This window comes from Brachyistius frenatus, unplaced genomic scaffold (assembly GCF_029030835.1).
Source record: "Brachyistius frenatus isolate BFR_SWC_R1_liver_20210118 unplaced genomic scaffold, ASM2903083v1 Contig_386, whole genome shotgun sequence".
Lineage (NCBI taxonomy): Eukaryota > Metazoa > Chordata > Actinopteri > Embiotocidae > Brachyistius > Brachyistius frenatus.
Window position 1 is genome coordinate 14,231 of NW_027210985.1, and position 16,407 is coordinate 30,637.

Genomic DNA, 16,407 nt, shown 5'->3' on the forward strand with positions numbered 1-16,407 from the left:
ATTTGAGCCCTCCTTCATTTAAAGGATCTGGTCATTCTCTGGTGGATTCTAATGTGCAGTTACATCCTCCTTGCCGATTGGTCAGTTTGTCCTCACTAGTCCAGATAAGCAGTCATTTCTGCATGTTTGAATTATGCTGGTGATGGCTTACAGATGAAACATTCTTCTTTTTTTTTCCACAATTAATTCAAGTTTATTGATCTATGAGTGCTGATTGAGATACTACATAATTATAATCTTTTTTTTTTATTTTTATTTTTTAGTTGTTTTTTTTTTAGGTTTTTTCACATGGTTTAATCTATTCACAGAACAATGTTTTGAAAACTATGATGCTGACCTAAATGCCATTATATTTTGGTTTAGATAACAGCAATCCATGCAGGATGATTTCCAATAGTTTTGTTGTGGCCTTGACCTTTTTTTTTTCCCCGAGTGCCGCCTTCAAGTTGAACGATCATTTTAAGTTTAGAGCAGTTCTTAAAATCTTCTGTACACAATCCCCACAGATTAACTTCTGATGAACATCTTTGTGATCCCAACGATTTTAAGTCATGCAAGCTAAATGATTTTAGACATTGTTGTGTATATGTGAACTGCACTATATGTTTGTATGTTGACATAGGGTAATATCCATTGCCATTAAATTCATGGTTGTCACTGAATACATTTTAATGACTTTGGTGATCGCTTGGCTTTTGCCAAATAATTTCATTTACAAAAATTCTACACATGAGGTCGACTTACCAGCTTTTCCCAGATCTTTCAATCACATCTCAATCTTCATAGTTGATGGGAATTGCTCAGTCGTGATGGAAAGGGTTTGGTTTTCATGTGTCAGTCACGTATCTCCCTCTACTGCAGAAGATAGTAAGCTGTGGTTGAAAGCTGTGGACAAAAATGTTTACATTAAATTAAGGGTAAACTTTGAATTACAACAGTGTCGTTTTACACTTTTGTACATTAACATATTCTAGTACCCTTGCTTGCTCCATTTGATGTCTTATTCTTAACTACTGAACGTCTTATCAGTATTTGCTGCTTCCATCATCCAGTTTGTTATCAATGACTTTAATTTGCTTTTCTTCACTCTACAGATGGAAAGCCAGCTTAGACTCCAGCAGCCTTGCATGCATTGAAAGCAGTGAAGATTTCTGTTAAGTGAAAATGTCACACAAGAACATGTAACCAAGATGGAGATGTGGATTATTGTCTTGTGCCTGAGCAATGGATGGATGCAAACAGCTTCTACTGCCGGTGTGACCCCAACACCCTCCTCTTCACTAGTGACATCCACTGAAGATGAGAACACCCAACTGGTGGTAAAAGAAATGACATCAATATTTGTGATGGGAAATGTGTTAGATCTGAAATTTCTATCTCCCACATGAGTAGGCTACAGAGCTTGATGTGGAAATAAGGTACTGCTCTCATTTGGAGAAAATATATTTGATCAATGACTCAACTCACCAGCACAAACAGAACAACCGACAGAACGACAAAACGTGAAATAGACACGTTTTGGCCTCTAGTTGTGACAGTTTCACGTTTCCCTATAATAGACAAAAATTAAACCTACTGCATGCATGCAGCCATGTGATTTACAGGAATATGAAACTTAGGACAAAAACAACTTGGTTAAATTTAGGAAATAAAAAAACAACTCAAGAAAAGTGTTGTCACCTCCTGCATTTAAACTTCTGTCTCCCAGTCTCTGATTCATGCCACCAGGCCACCCTTATTGCTTCCTAATACCATTGAAAAATGTGTTTTGTGCATGTACATCTTGGTCAAATGATCCTTCGTCACATTACTTTTACATGCGTGTAGGTTTCATGCTTACAAAACTTGAAAAATCTCCCGTTTTGCTGTAGTGGAACAGAATCTATATTTCACGCTTTCAGAAGGACCATGACTGGACTACATTTATATAGCTCTTTATTACAAAGTGCCTCACAATTTACCACTCCTTCACCCGTTCACTCTCACACCGATCACAGCAAATTACTTGTACAGATGCTAGCCTAACCATCAGGAGCAGTTTTGTGTTCAGATTCCTGACCGACATGTGAAGAGCAGGAGCCACTATTAAGGAATTACTTTCCAAAAACATTGTTTCTATTTTCAAAAAGCAAGGTCAAAAAAATCAAATGAAGTGGACACAGTGAATGTCACACAGCAGCAATTTGAATACAAAATCTGATCTCAGTGCTGTGGTTGAGTCCCAGTCAGTCCAAATCTTATGGTCATAATTTTCACTTTCAAAAAGGCCACAAAAAAATCTTTAGCCTTTTTATCTAAAAATTGTGACTAAATAAGTCAATTTTGTGACTTACCGTGAGCTTTTTTTTCATCATTTAACCTAGTGCCACAGCATCCAGCTGTACTCTAAAGTCTAAAGTCAATCTAGATTTAGATTTGATTGTTAATATCATAAATCATTGTCTTCTGCAAAGGTATTTCAAATTTTTCGTGTATTTAAAGTTGCTTGAGACGGTTGTTTCCATGGTGAGAATTAATTAATTAAAGTACAGGACTTAAATTAACAAAAAACACACTGTTAAAGTGATTTTCTGACCTTCTTATAGGATTGGTTGATGAAGTATGGCTACCTTCCACCTTCAGACCCCTCCACTGGTCAGCTGCAGGCCTGGACAGCTGTCACTCATGCTGTCAGGGCCATGCAAAGGTTTGCAGGCCTCAAAGACACTGGAGTCATCGGTGAGGCTGTAAAAAGCTGACTTACACACACACACACACACACACACACACACACACACACACACACACACACACACACACACACACACACACACACACACACACACACACACACACTCATGTTTAGATTTCTCTTTAAATCTGGTGTTCTGCAATTGACTCCTGGTTCTTCTGGACTTTGGTGTGTTCAGATGAGGAGACAATGGCGTTGATGAACAGCCCACGCTGCTCCCTACCTGACCAGGAAGTACCATCCAAATCAATGGCCAACCGAGAGGGCATAAAGATGAAGAGGAGGCGGAGGAGGAGAAGGACTGTCTCCATGTGGACACACAGAAACATCAACTGGAGGTTGGATCTGATTAGTTTTTCTTGCGACCAGATCTGGTGGATGTGACAAAACATGAGTGTTTTCAGTTGGGATATTAAACTGTGTCTTGCAGATTAACTTTTGCTTCAAGTCATCTGTAACGAGGCAAGAGCTTAGCCTCCATCCTCCTCTTACCCACACAAGCACTTTATTACATTTTCAGGTTGCATTCATACCCTTTGTCTTCCCATCTGTCCCGGGAGACGATCCGCTCACTGGTCTTCTATGCTTTAAGAGTGTGGGCAGAGCCAACACCTCTGGAGTTCCACGAGGTTGGTACATTTGTCTGATGCTGCATTAATGACTTATGGGAAAGATGGCAGATGTGAATTTCCTGCAGGGCTACCATGTCAGCGCAACTACTGTAGCTTCCCCTGGTTGCTCATACTTAATGAATTTTGTTGAAGTTTGCAACTTCTAGTCACTCAGTGCTGTTACTCTCTGTCTCCAGGTGGGCTCTCCACAGGCAGCTGACCTGCAAGTAGACTTCCTCCATGGTTACCACGGTGATGGCTATCCCTTTGATGGGGCAGGCGGTGCAGTCGGGCATGCTTTCTTCCCATCAGACCCTGCTCGGGCAGGAGGAGTTCATTTGGATGCAGAGGAGGAGTGGGCCTTCAGACAGCCAGGTGTGTAAGATATTTTTGCACAGTTCATCTTCCAATATTACCACCTTTCCAGTGTTGTTACGCACCGGTAATTGTTGTATCTGACATAATCAATTGTAATATTCAGTTTATTATGAGAAGAGTCTGGTAAAAAATACCAGACTCTTGTTTTTTTCATTGACTGTATATAAAAGTGGACATCGCTTCCGGGTCTGAAAAATGAGGCCGATGCAGAAATGCAGGGTGCTGTCAAGAGGTTGGATCCAAAAAGCCTCTATCTCCATAGACCCTCATTCAAATAGTCTCATAAAATTCTCAGTCAATACAATTTCTACACACGTGTTCCTTCTTATTCGTTTTCTAGCCATCCATCTGAAAATAATCCTGTCGTTATGAGAAAATATGATTCAAAATATTGTATTTTGGGGGGGGGGGGCATGTCTGTTTGATTGACAGGCCTAATTCCGAACTCAAGGCTTCATTATGGCCGTTTACAAACCAGCGGGCGACGTCACTGCTGGTTGCTGCTTGTTTTTTTTTTCTAATAATTCACAAAATCTTTATGTAACTAACATAACAGTTATACTTGCAATATTTCCTTTTCACAAACAGTATACTCCTTTGCAGAGTATCTTGAAAAGTAAAGTCTGGATTTTAATTACATTTTCTGTAAATATTGTCATGGTCCACAGAGGATAAACCCTGATGATTTTGATGACTCACTGACAGTTTATCTTGCAGTATCATTCAGTTAAATTTCCACTTAAACAACAACAACAAAAACTCTGAATGCTTGGATCACTATCTCTGTCAATTGTTTTCATTCAGCCCAGGGTCCAAAAGAAACTATGATCAAAACCTGAACCACCATAACTAAAATGTTTCCCTAACTTTAACCATACTGTAGTTCAGGTTTTTGCTGTATTTGACGTTTGGGTTGGACCATTACATGGTTACATTCCCTCGTACCAGTGTCAGACCAAATTATCAACTCTATACAAAGTAACTGTTTACCTTTCAGTTTGCAGATGATATTTATGGTTCCCAGATAAACCATACTGACTTGGATGATTTTCAATTACCATCTCTTAATGTATTTTCAGTTGCACACAACACGTTTAATGATGTAATTGGTCAATTTCTATGGCATGACAAGCCAGACGTGGTTACCCAAAAGTTACAGTTGATGCCCATCGTCTGTCTGTCGTGTGTTCTGTGCAACACCACCATCTTGTGGTGTGTACTGAACATTGGCTCCCTCAGTTTCTGCTTGAAGGGAATTCTTATTTTTAAAAGAGATAGCAAAATTTCAGTATTTATCAATACAATGTGATTTATCAATACAGAATATAGGTAGGCTAGTGATATTCACAGCCATTGTTGGGGCCATAGATTCAAACTTGAATAAACCTCAGTCAAAGGATCAAATAATTGGACAGACCAACAACCCCACTGCTGTCTAGTATCAGAGGATGGAGGGCTGGGTTGGCAGTTTAACAATAGGTATGCATTTGGATCACTTTCCAAACAAGGTGTCCCCCTCATCTCACCTACTGCATCATACCAAAAGTGACAGATATGATTGAATTTTCAAATCTCACACACCGACACCCTCCAACCACCTCCTCATTTTCTACTTCTGTCCATCTCCTGTTTCTTCCCATCCTTTCCAGCCTCTGAGGGTACCGACTTGTTCACGGTGCTCGTCCACGAGTTTGGCCATGCACTCGGCCTAGCTCACTCCTCATCTCGCCATTCAGTGATGAGGCCATACTACCAAGGTCCTGCTGGAGACCCCCTTCACTACCGCCTGGGAGCTAAAGACCTGCAGCACATCACCCAGCTCTATGGTCAGACTTTCCCACGTAAAAACACTTCTTTCCCACATCTGTTTTTCGCCACTAATGATGTCCACTGTGAGGATTTACTCATTATTTCTGATTGTGTTTGGCGTGTGAGGATGCCTATACTGCAAGAATCAAACTACATCAATACAATATCGCCACAGAAAGGATTCAAGACAGATAAATATAAAGACTTCATTATTGTGACATCCTCAAATATTAAAATAGACTGTATAAGGCATAAAACCGGAGTGTAACGGATGAATGGGGACAGCTGTGAATCAGTTGTCTGGCCTGCCATCTGGTATGGAGAAAGTATGGAGGGACAATGCTGTTTTTTGTCAGCTTTATCCTCCTCATTATGCTCAGTTGCACATGTGAAAACCTCGTATTGTAAAGAATCAATGACTCAAAAAAATGGAAATTCGTTGATGAAATGTGAGTGCACTGTTGTTCAGAATAATTCTGCAAAATGTCAAGTATACTTAACAAACAGATGTGTTTTTAAATATGCAAATGTATGCTCGTACGCATCTGAGAGCTGCTTTTTAAACTTTTAATATATCCTTCCTTTATGTTACATTTGGATGTATGAATTTACTGCATCTGTCTTTTGAGTACAACAAATTAATACTGGACCTTTGTTATGACTCTACGGCTACGTTTGCTCACTTTATGGAAGCTGACATAGTGACCTGGTTGATCAGTTGGTCACCACTTGGGTCCAGAATGAAATATCCCAACAACTTTTGGATGGATTGCTATGAGGTTTGGTACAGACATTAATGGTCCCCAGAGGATTCATTCTGCACACTTTGGTGACCCCAATAACTTTTCCTCTGGTGCCACCATTAGGTTGACATTTGTGGCTTGTGCGGTAAAACATCTCAACATTGGATGGGTTACCCCGAAAGTACAGATTTAAGGTGCCCCAGGGGATGAATCTTGACTTTTGTGATTCTCTGAGTTTTCCTTTAAAACCACCAGCAAGTCAAAGTTTTCACAAAATATCTCAACATCTACTGGAGGGATTGGCAGATAATTTTGTAGACAGTCCAGATTCCCAGAAGTTGAACTCTAAAGACTTTTCCTGTAAGTGGAATTTTTGATTTCGACTAAAGTATAACTTAAATGTCCTCCTCATAATGAATTGTAATAACTTTGATGACCACCTGTCTTTATAATATCAGCACAAATTAAGACATTCCCATCAGCCTCAGCTGTACTTGAGTTTAGAGCTAATTAACAAACGTTAGCGTTCATTAGCACAAATATATGATATCTGCTTAACACCAGCACGCTAACATTTTAATAGCTAACATGCTGATGTTAGCATTAAGGTCAATGCACCACAGTACCCAAGTTACAGTGTCACAAAGGTGCTTGCAAGGCTATAGACTAGTCTTGTTTTGTAGTTTTATTAAATGGAATACATTTTTATTTGACCTTAGCTTAGTTTGCTAGTTCTTACAAAATCTGAACCAAACACTTTTTAATCCACTGATGGTTAAGGATATTTCAAAATTTAATTCACAAATCAATAATTGTATTGACAAAGAGGGAAAAAAAACTGTATAGCAGAGCTGGAAATTCTGGCAACTTCAACATAGACAAGCAAAAATAAACCACAAGTGATTGTAAAACATTGTATCTTCACCCACACTTAAGCTGCCTGCTGCACTATTTCATGAGCCTGATGATCTAAGTGTGCAATAATAACCACAAGCATTTGTTGTTTCTTTTTTTTACTTCATCAGTACAGTCAGAGTATGCAACTGCTCGTTTAAATTGATTTGACTTGTGATTTAGGTAATCGGAACCAGCCACTGGCCACTGACCCTCCACGCCTCGGCCAGGAGCCTCAGTTGCCCCACAGAGGTCACCACCATCATCACAGACATGGGTAGGACTCACAAGATGAGATGGACTGAGAGATATTTCCTGATGGCTGACATTATAGTCTGACTTTTCTTTTTCAGTGTTTCCTCCTTAACTCTTAATTAAATGTGAAACAGTACAGGAGTTTACCATATTAAATTTATAAATGAAATTACTGTTCATATTGTTCATTTTTCAATTTAGTCTCAACTCTCAAGTCTATTTTAGCTTAAGCCATATTCATTAACCTTAACTTTTTCACTTTTAGTCGCTAGTTGATTTCGTTGACTAAAAGGTCTGTCTATTTTTAAATCCTCCCAGTCAAAGAACTACACTTTGTTTTTTCTTTCTCATAGAGTCCAGATCTCCACTGTGTTTAGATTTTTATTTCGATATTATTCACTTTTCTCTCAAATTCTCTTTCCTCTCTCTGCGTTTTTATGGGCAGAAACAAGTCGTTAACATTTGCTAATCAAGAACAACCTGTTTTCAATTTACAAGGACAATGGGATTCATCATTGTAAGATCAAGGTGCAAACAAATCTGTGGTTTAAGAATACGTCATGTCTCTGATTTAGACTTTTCTTAGGACCTTAAGGGGCCACAGACGTAAAGATTTCTCAAATTAAGGCATTTGAGGAAGCTGCAGCTGTTCCTGAACACAGCACCAAAGTGTTTATTTTTCCACTACTGCTGCTGGACAGGAGAATCAGTGTGTTTATTGAATGTTAAACAGAAGGCACAAAGACATCTCAATTTCTGGGTAAAATGATTAAAACGGCAGATATACATTTTAGCAGGAGATTTCTTCACATGCTGATGCTATTTCCGTGCAGAACGACAGTGAATGATCTGAAACAACACTAACCTGTCAAAATTACTGCACTACACAAGTAAAAGTCCTAACATGTAAAGCACTATTTGTTAGTGTACTGAGGAAAGCAAGTCATTTGTAACAGCACTCGTCTTGGAGTGTAGAGCTTTAAGGGAGCAGTGTGTAGTATTTAGTGGCATCTAGTGGTGAGGTTGCAGATTGCAACTAAACACCATTCGCTTCACCCTCCACTTCCAAGTGTGGATGAGAATCAGTGGCCACACCTTTTTACATAAAATGTCAAAAAAGATCTCTCGAAAGCCAGTGTTTGTTTGCTCCTTCCGGGCTACTGTAGAAACATGGCACGCTCAGTGGAAGGGCACCCGCTCCATATGTAGATATTATCATTAAAGTATCATTAACGTACTGTTGTTAAATATTTAATTACTTCATTGTCTCTGTAGTGTGCCCACAGGTATGTCTTCAGGTGCAAGGTGCTCTCCTGGTAGAACATTACTACTAACGTTTAATTGTGTCTTTAATATTATTAACCTGTTTTTCTGACCCAAACCCTCCTGTTGCTGTGATGTACTTTCTACTGGGGGATATTTAATCTCAGTTAATGTTTGATCTTATCATAATCTTGTCTTCATCATGGGAAAAATTGTATTGTACTTCAGTATTGTCTTTAATTATTAACCTAAATCTGTACCAAATGAAAGCATGACGTTCTTTAAATCAGTCTCCCTGTGTGTTTTCTCCCTTTAGGCCCTCCATAGATCGCTGTAACACCAGTTTTGATGCTGTGGCAAAAATCAGAGGAGAGACTTTCTTCTTCAAAGGTCTGAAAATACCTGGAAATATTTTGAAAATGGACATTAATAACTACCTTGAAATAACAACTGGAATTACCACCTATTGGCTGTATGCCTCAGTCAACCAGTCAAGTTGTAGTTTCCATGTCTATCCTGACTTTTCTTGAGCTATGGTCACAAGCACAGTAACCTTGACCTTTGACCTCTAAACTCCAGTCAGTTCATATGTAATGAAATTCACTCAAAGTGTTCCTGATACATTGAAGTCACAAGAATGGGATGGACATCAATTCACAGTCACCTTGACCTTTATCCACCAAAATCATTTCATCATTGAGTCCAAGTGAGCGTTTGTGGCAAGTTTGAAGAAATGTCTTCAAAGTGTTTACAAAAATGGCATACAGGAAAACCCTGAAGCCTCTGTGATCAGTAAGGAGACATACAAATTGTGTGGCTTTATTTAGCTGCTCTATTTGGTCTCTTTCTGTTCTCCAGGTATGACGATGTGGCGAGTCAACGGTGGGGGTTTGGTGTCGGGGCGCGGGGCTTCAGTCAGGAGGCTGTGGAGAAGTCTACCTCCTGACCTGCCTCATCTGCACGCTGTCCTGGAGAGACAGTCAGATCATGGCATCATCTTTATCAGTGGTATGATACAATAACATTAATGCAACAACGTATTGTGACATCACATACTGTACAGGTATTTGGACGTTTACTTTTCCAGAGAGATTTTGCTCATCAACAGCATTGTGATGGCCGCACTCGCAGACACACGAGAAATTTAAGTCGGTAACCTTCTCACATTCACACCTTAAGTTGAATTTACATTTGCAATTAATTTGTGTTAGTTTAGTTTACTTACGCGTGGTCACAACACATTCCATATTCAAATAAATCACATGACATGGGTTGTTAATTCATCCATTTAGTAGTGTTTACAGTACATTAGTTTCTATTTGTAGCGCTCACATTTTACAGTCAACAAGTTTATCTTTAGTTGAGTTTTCTTAAATTCTAACTTTTGAGTTAGCTGCAGCTGTTGTTTGTTGCTGCAGGAGGACGTCTTGCAGGGCTTGAGTAAAAGATGTGAACCAGGAAGTGAAGCTCTTAAATACAGAAAGTGACCAATCAGACTCTACCTACTCTAAAAGCCTGCTTCATCATGGGGGGAAATGTATTTTCTTAGTTTAGATATTTTGTTGGTTTCTTGTATGAATGTATTAGTTTTTATAAAATGATTTGAATAATATTAAAATAGGTTTGCGGTTCCAGGATTGTTTTGTTGTAGTTTGGGTGGTAGAGTGGTCTTTGTGTGTTTCCCCTTTTGTTTTTTAAATGGTCTGATCAGCCGGTGTATACACATTCCCCAGTGTGTCTTGTTAGTTAGACATGTTTAGTTTTTGTGTTGATGTAGCCTCACTTGAGTTTTATTTGACCTCTTTTATGGGCCCAGAACTTTAGTTACAGGTTATTGTTTCTTTATTTTAAAACTTTTTTTCTGGGGAAATACCTGTGACTCCCCTTGCCTGCTGGCTTGGTCCCTTACAAACATGAATCAAAAATCACTAAATTGACTGAATATCAACCACAACTCCATAATCCAGATTGAGACTGTGTTACGGAAGTGAAAAGTGACAAAATGGGAAGGCCCTATTTTATTATACTGACATTGTATCTGAATAATAAGAACATATTTATTTTTGCAAGATATCATAATCTGTACTGATAGCTATCATTACTTTGATACTGATACTGATTTTCTGATCTTCTCAGTATGTTTCATGTACATTTTCCAAAAACAATCTCAATGGCCATTGAGACCCCACAGCCTCACTCTCCTGATGAATGCAGATTAAATCAGCAAACAGACCAAATAACCTGTCCAGGTTGTGTCTTGCTGTAGGTTCCCAGTTCTGGTTGTTCCGGGACCTGTCCCTGCAGGAAGGCTACCCTCAGCCCCTGTCTGCTCTCAGGGTTGCTGGAGAAGAGGAGGAGGCAGCAGCAGCAGCAGGATCAGGAAAATGGGGCTTAGTCTGGGACCCAGATGAAGGCATCATGTGGGGGAAAATGGGAAATTCAGAGTTAGAAAAGCGAGAAGACACCTGGACTCGGATGCTTGAAGACGGCGTCAGCGGCATCACCACAGACAACGATGGTGAGGATCTGAATAATGTTTGTGTTTGTTTGCCATGTTAGATGTTTCTACTCTCATCAGGACCGAAGGCCCTGCACTAAAGGACAAAAAGATGAGTAAAAGTCCCCAAAAGGGATAAAGTTCTGTGGGTTTAGTTTGTGGATTTATGAGTTGATAAGGTCTAGAATCAAGTTGGATTTTGAGTAAAGGTGAGTTAAATTTATTTAAGCCAGCACAATCTGCCTGTTGTGAAAACGTCTCTCCCTCTTCTTCAGGCTCCGTCTATCTCTTCAAAGGCGACTCCTACTGGAAGTTCATGTTTCCAGGCTCCTTGCTGCAGGATGGATACCCACGATCCTCTGCTGCAGACTGGCTGGACTGCACTGACTCCTCCTCATCCTCGCCTGACGTGGACGACCTCTCCTCATCTCTGTCTGCGCCTGCAGGACGGCAGGAGCTCAGGGAAAAATGGAGGGAGGAGACAAAAGAAGAGGAAGCCGGAGGGAGGAGGAGGGACAGACATGGAAATAAAAAAACCCACACAGGACAGAGGCACCTGGACACAATGCACATGCCAAAATGGAGTACCGGGTGGCAGGACAACATCTCTGATTGCTGCCCTGCTGCTGGTTACATGGACTATGTTGGCTATAAAAAGCTGCATGTGAAAATAGAAGGAGGTGTGACTCCAACAGAGACGAGTATCTAAAAGTAATATGGATATAAAAAATATCTGTTGCACACTCGTTGTAAATTGTTGCAATGTCGAGGTAGTGTTTCCACATAATTGTATTTAGTAGTGTTGGTTGTTTTGTAAAAAAAAAAAAAAAATTATCACATAATGTCAATCCCTAATAAAGTAGTAAAATAAGGTTTAGAAACATCAGATTTTAGTCATGATATTGATATAATTTGAGCTTCACTTCAGAACTTTTCAGTGGAGAAACAATGGTGATGAAGATTCAGTTGTAACAAAGAAAGTATCTAATTGCCCTCTTTCACCTGCACAATATTATCAAAATTAGGAACATACAGTTTTAGAGCAATGCTGAAAAACTAGTCCAAGCATCTGTTACCTTGAGGCTGGACTGTTTTAATCCTTTTTATCAGGATGGTTCAGAAATGTTCTCAATAAACTCCTGTTGATCCAAAATGTTGTAATGGGAGTACTGACGAGATTTAGCAAGAGAGATCATATTTATACCAGTCATTACTTCTCTTCATTGGCTGCCTGTAAAATGAAGAATATAATTTATAATCCATAATATAATTTAGAAGGCCTCATAGGATCCTATTATCCCAAGAGAGCACTTCTCAGAGCGTAGGCTTACTTGTGGTTCCTTGAGCTTTTAAAACAGCCTTTAGGTTTCAGGTCCCTCTCCTGAGGAACCAGCTCCCAGTTTGGGTTCAGAAGGCAGACACCCTCTCTACTTTTAGGATTAGGCTTAAAACTTTGCTTGACAAATCTTATATGTGGCTGGCTCAGATGACCCTGAACTATTCTTTAGCTATACTGCTGTGGGCTTAGACTGCTATAGACTTCCCATGATGCACTGAACAGCTCTCCTCTACTTTCTCTTTCACTCGCCATGCATTCATATCCCATTAGGGATGAGTGAATGCATCATTATCTCTATTTCTATCTGTATCTGTTAAACCAACTAAATTATCTGTATCAATGCAGATGTTTAGATCGGCAGTGGGTGGGAAGTAACCGGAAGTTGTTCATTTAAGCCTGAGATTGATATAGTCTGATGAGAAATTACTAAATCATTAGTCTGGTTTTATTATTTTAAATAAACCGGAGATGGGAAGCTGGGTGATTTGTGCAGACAGTCCACATCGAAATATGCATTCAGCCTTACACTATATTCTCAGTGAAAACACTCAGCTGAGTGAAGATATCTTAAGGAGGTAGGAGTGAGCCAATGGAAAAAATGGAAAACAAATCAGCACAAACGCAGTCACAAGCTGTGTGACTCATCCGTTAAGAGCAAAGTTCTCAGAGTAATTCGGCAGTACATGGGTACATCTGAAAACAAAGCAAGATGACACTTTTGATGGCACCCAGAAGACCACCAAGAAACAGTGGAAACGGCAGCAACACAGTTTACTTTATGAGAAGGACTCATGGCACCTGCACCATTCATGTGGTCTTATTAAACACCTCTGAAAGATCAAGGTAGCAGGCAGGAACCTTGGAGAGGTTGGGTCATGCTATACACAGTCTTCAAAAATGTGTTTTCATTGTTATGCGGCGTCCTATCACCATATTTTTGATGTTATATTTTTGATTAGAGAGGTCACACACTACACAGCCAGTTAGGGATCAATGCATGGACATTATGTCGGTACCACAAACATCCTGCTGACTGTGAAACGGAAAAATATCTGTCATCACACACTTGGCATGACACAAAATATTTTGGACTTCTGTAAACAAATTTTATTACCAGAAAAACAGCTGGAGACAAAGAAAGAGAACAACGCCCAGCTCATGCTACCAGAAGAAGGTGAACAACTTGAACGATCAGCTCGCATGCAGAGAGAGAAAAGTCGTCAAACTCCAGAAAGAGAATGATTAGATAAGATTTAGATTTTATTAATCCCACAGAGGGGAAATTTAGTCATCACAGCAGCATAGAAACACACAAAAAAGGTGCACACAATATGAGAAAATTTACAAATACGTATAAATAAAATAAGATAGATAAATGATGAACTCATGCTGGCTGCCCAACAAGGGGTCCCGTGTCCGTTTCAGAGGGTAGACAGCTTGAGGAAGACCCATGGACCAAGCTGAACAGAGACAAGAAAGAGGTGGAAGAGACCAAAGAAAAAGTTAAAGAGGCCATCAACAAACTGAAGGAGGAAAAGAAAAAAGAATCAATCAACCAATTAAAGGAGGAAACAGCTGAAAGTGGAGCAGAAACAGCTGGAGGGAATGAAAGAAAAAGAGGAAGCAAAGAACCAACTGGAGGTGAACAAAAAAGACTGACTTGATTGTACCTTTCAGCTTTTTATCTGTTTTCTGCTGTTCTGTTATTTTCTTTTAATTCTATGTTTTATGTATATTTTGAGATATTTTAATTGTGTGTTCAGGCATTTTTAGGTATTTATCTTTGGCCCCTGGCCCTGAGAAACGTAATTTTGTTCCACTGTATGTGTATTAATATGGATATGGTCAGAATAACAAATAAATTAACCTTGAACCTGGAAACGACTTCGGGACAAGACTAAAGACTTGCAGGATGCAGAGAACCAAATGGAGCAGGTAAAGAAACAACTGGAGAAGACAACGAAAGAACTTGAAGAGAAGAATAAAGACCTGCAGGACGCAATAAAACAAACTGAGAAGATGAAGGGACTGGAGAAGGAGAAGAGAAAGATAGAGGACAAAAATAAAGAATTAGAGGAGGCAAATAAAGAGTCTGAGGAGGCAAAGAAAAACCTGCAGCACAAAAACAAGGAACTGCAAGAGAGAATAAAGAACTGGAAAAGACCAAGAAAGACATTGAGGAGAAAAAACAGGAGTTAGAGGAGGAGAAGAAAGAACTGGAGGTGAAGAACAAACACTTGGAGAAGGTCAATAAGAGGTGCTGGAGGCTGGACTGAGAGATGTGAAGAAAGATGGGAAAAAAGAAAGAAAGGAGCTTGAAAAGAGGAGGGGAAGGAGAAAGAAACGAAAGTAGCAAAGCAGAAGAAAAAGAAAGAAAAGAGGAGAACCTGCTGCATTTTTGGCTGGATGTGCAGGAGAACGTACAACGATGATGATGACAGTGATGAAGAGGAGGCTGCTGTGACCACAGTAGCCCTCTTCCTCCCCCCATTCTCCACCTTCCTCCACCCCATGCCCCTCTCCTTCACCCACACCGCTCCACCCCAATCCCTCCTCTCCACCCCCATCTCATTCATCCTCACCTTCAATCAATTACCCATCTTCCTTTCTCACAACCTCCCCCACCCTTCCTACCTTACCTCTATTCCCCCCACCCTTCACCATCACCCCCATGCTTCCCTTATTTCAAATAAAAAAACAGAAAAAAACAAAAAGATCATATTTCTGATGGCACGTCTGCACCCTTGCATAAACATGATAAAATACAACTGCACCATATTGTGGATGTTGGTTGTTATAGAAATATTGGTGGTTATGATTTAAAAAGGGCTAAAGTTTTGAAGTATTATTGTTATTATTATTTGAACAGTATTTATTTGGTGTAATAAAAGTTGTCGAGAAGTTGAGACTTCTGCTCCTGTCAACAGGTAGTTTGGTCCATTCTTACTGAGCAAGCTGCTCCTGCTGCCTCAAGTTTGAATGGTGCCTTCTCCAGACTGCATGTTTTAACTCCTTAGATGTTCAATACGATTCAGATCAGGCTCATAGAAGGATACTTCAGAAGAGCCCAATGTTACATTTTTAGCCATTCCTGGGAACTTTTAGCTGTCTTTTGGGTCACTATCCTGTTGGAGGACCCTACAAGTGAGACAGAGCCTTCTGACACTGGGCATCAGGACAAATCAAATATCTTCAGTTTTTTCTGAGTTTAGAAATGAGAAATTGTAGGTCATCCAGACCATTATGTCTTTTAGTCATTCTTTGAGTTTTACTAACTGATTTGTTTCATCTGGTTTCATAGAAAGAAACAGCTGGGTGTAAGCTGCATAACAATGAAAGTTTATGCAGTGTTTGCTCATGATAACATCAAATGAAATCATGTGTAAAGTGAAAAGTATTGGGCCTGAGCCTTGTGGAACTCCAGAACTAACTCTAGTATGCCCGGAAGAATCCTTATTGACATGAACCCTAGGCTGTATGGATAAGAGACACTTGGGGGAATTTGAAAATACAATACGTTTCTTTGTATCATCACCAAGAAAGAGTGAGACTTGAAAAAAATCCAGCAAAAATAAACATTTTTACGTCTGCCTAATCAAGACAGTAAATTAAAGAGTAAAGAACAGCCTTAAAATAAAGAGTCAGCCAACTGTTTCTTCTGTGATTAAAATGGATACAGTATTGTGTCGCTTTGTTTCTTTTGCATCAAACTTGGTCGTTGCAGTTGACAATTTCTAGAACACCTTCAACAAATGTCAGTGTTTACTAATTCTATTGAACAATTATCCATAAAGCGCAAGGATGTTCATTGTAATTTAACAGTTGTGGAGCTTTTACTGAATGACTCTGGGTGTGTTTTTTTTCCCAGGTTTCCCTGGTTTGATATG

General features: G+C 39.6%; 1 protein-coding gene across 1 annotated transcript; it reads left to right on the plus strand.

Annotated features, from left to right (window-relative positions):
- Nucleotides 1–1,099: 1,099 nt before the first annotated feature.
- On the plus strand, nt 1,100–12,028 carry mmp17b (matrix metallopeptidase 17b). The gene is made up of 11 exons (XM_069724641.1): nt 1,100–1,319; nt 2,586–2,718; nt 2,910–3,069; nt 3,252–3,360; nt 3,540–3,717; nt 5,370–5,546; nt 7,350–7,443; nt 9,001–9,074; nt 9,543–9,692; nt 10,951–11,202; nt 11,457–12,028. The coding sequence occupies exons 1-11, from the start codon at nt 1,191–1,193 to the stop codon at nt 11,888–11,890; spliced, it is 1,890 nt and encodes a 629-aa protein (XP_069580742.1). The 5' UTR covers nt 1,100–1,190; the 3' UTR covers nt 11,891–12,028.
- Nucleotides 12,029–16,407: the final 4,379 nt, after the last annotated feature.

What these genes read in the sequence shown, in the direction of transcription:
- mmp17b (XM_069724641.1), top strand. Translation starts at nt 1,191, where the DNA reads ATGGAGATGTGGATTATTGTCTTGTGCCTGAGCAATGGATGGATGCAA. An exon ending in GTGGGCCTTCAGACAGCCAG is followed by an intron (nt 3,718 to 5,369) that starts GTGTGTAAGATA and finishes CATCCTTTCCAG; the next exon opens with CCTCTGAGGGTACCGACTTG. An exon ending in GCACATCACCCAGCTCTATG is followed by an intron (nt 5,547 to 7,349) that starts GTCAGACTTTCC and finishes CTTGTGATTTAG; the next exon opens with GTAATCGGAACCAGCCACTG.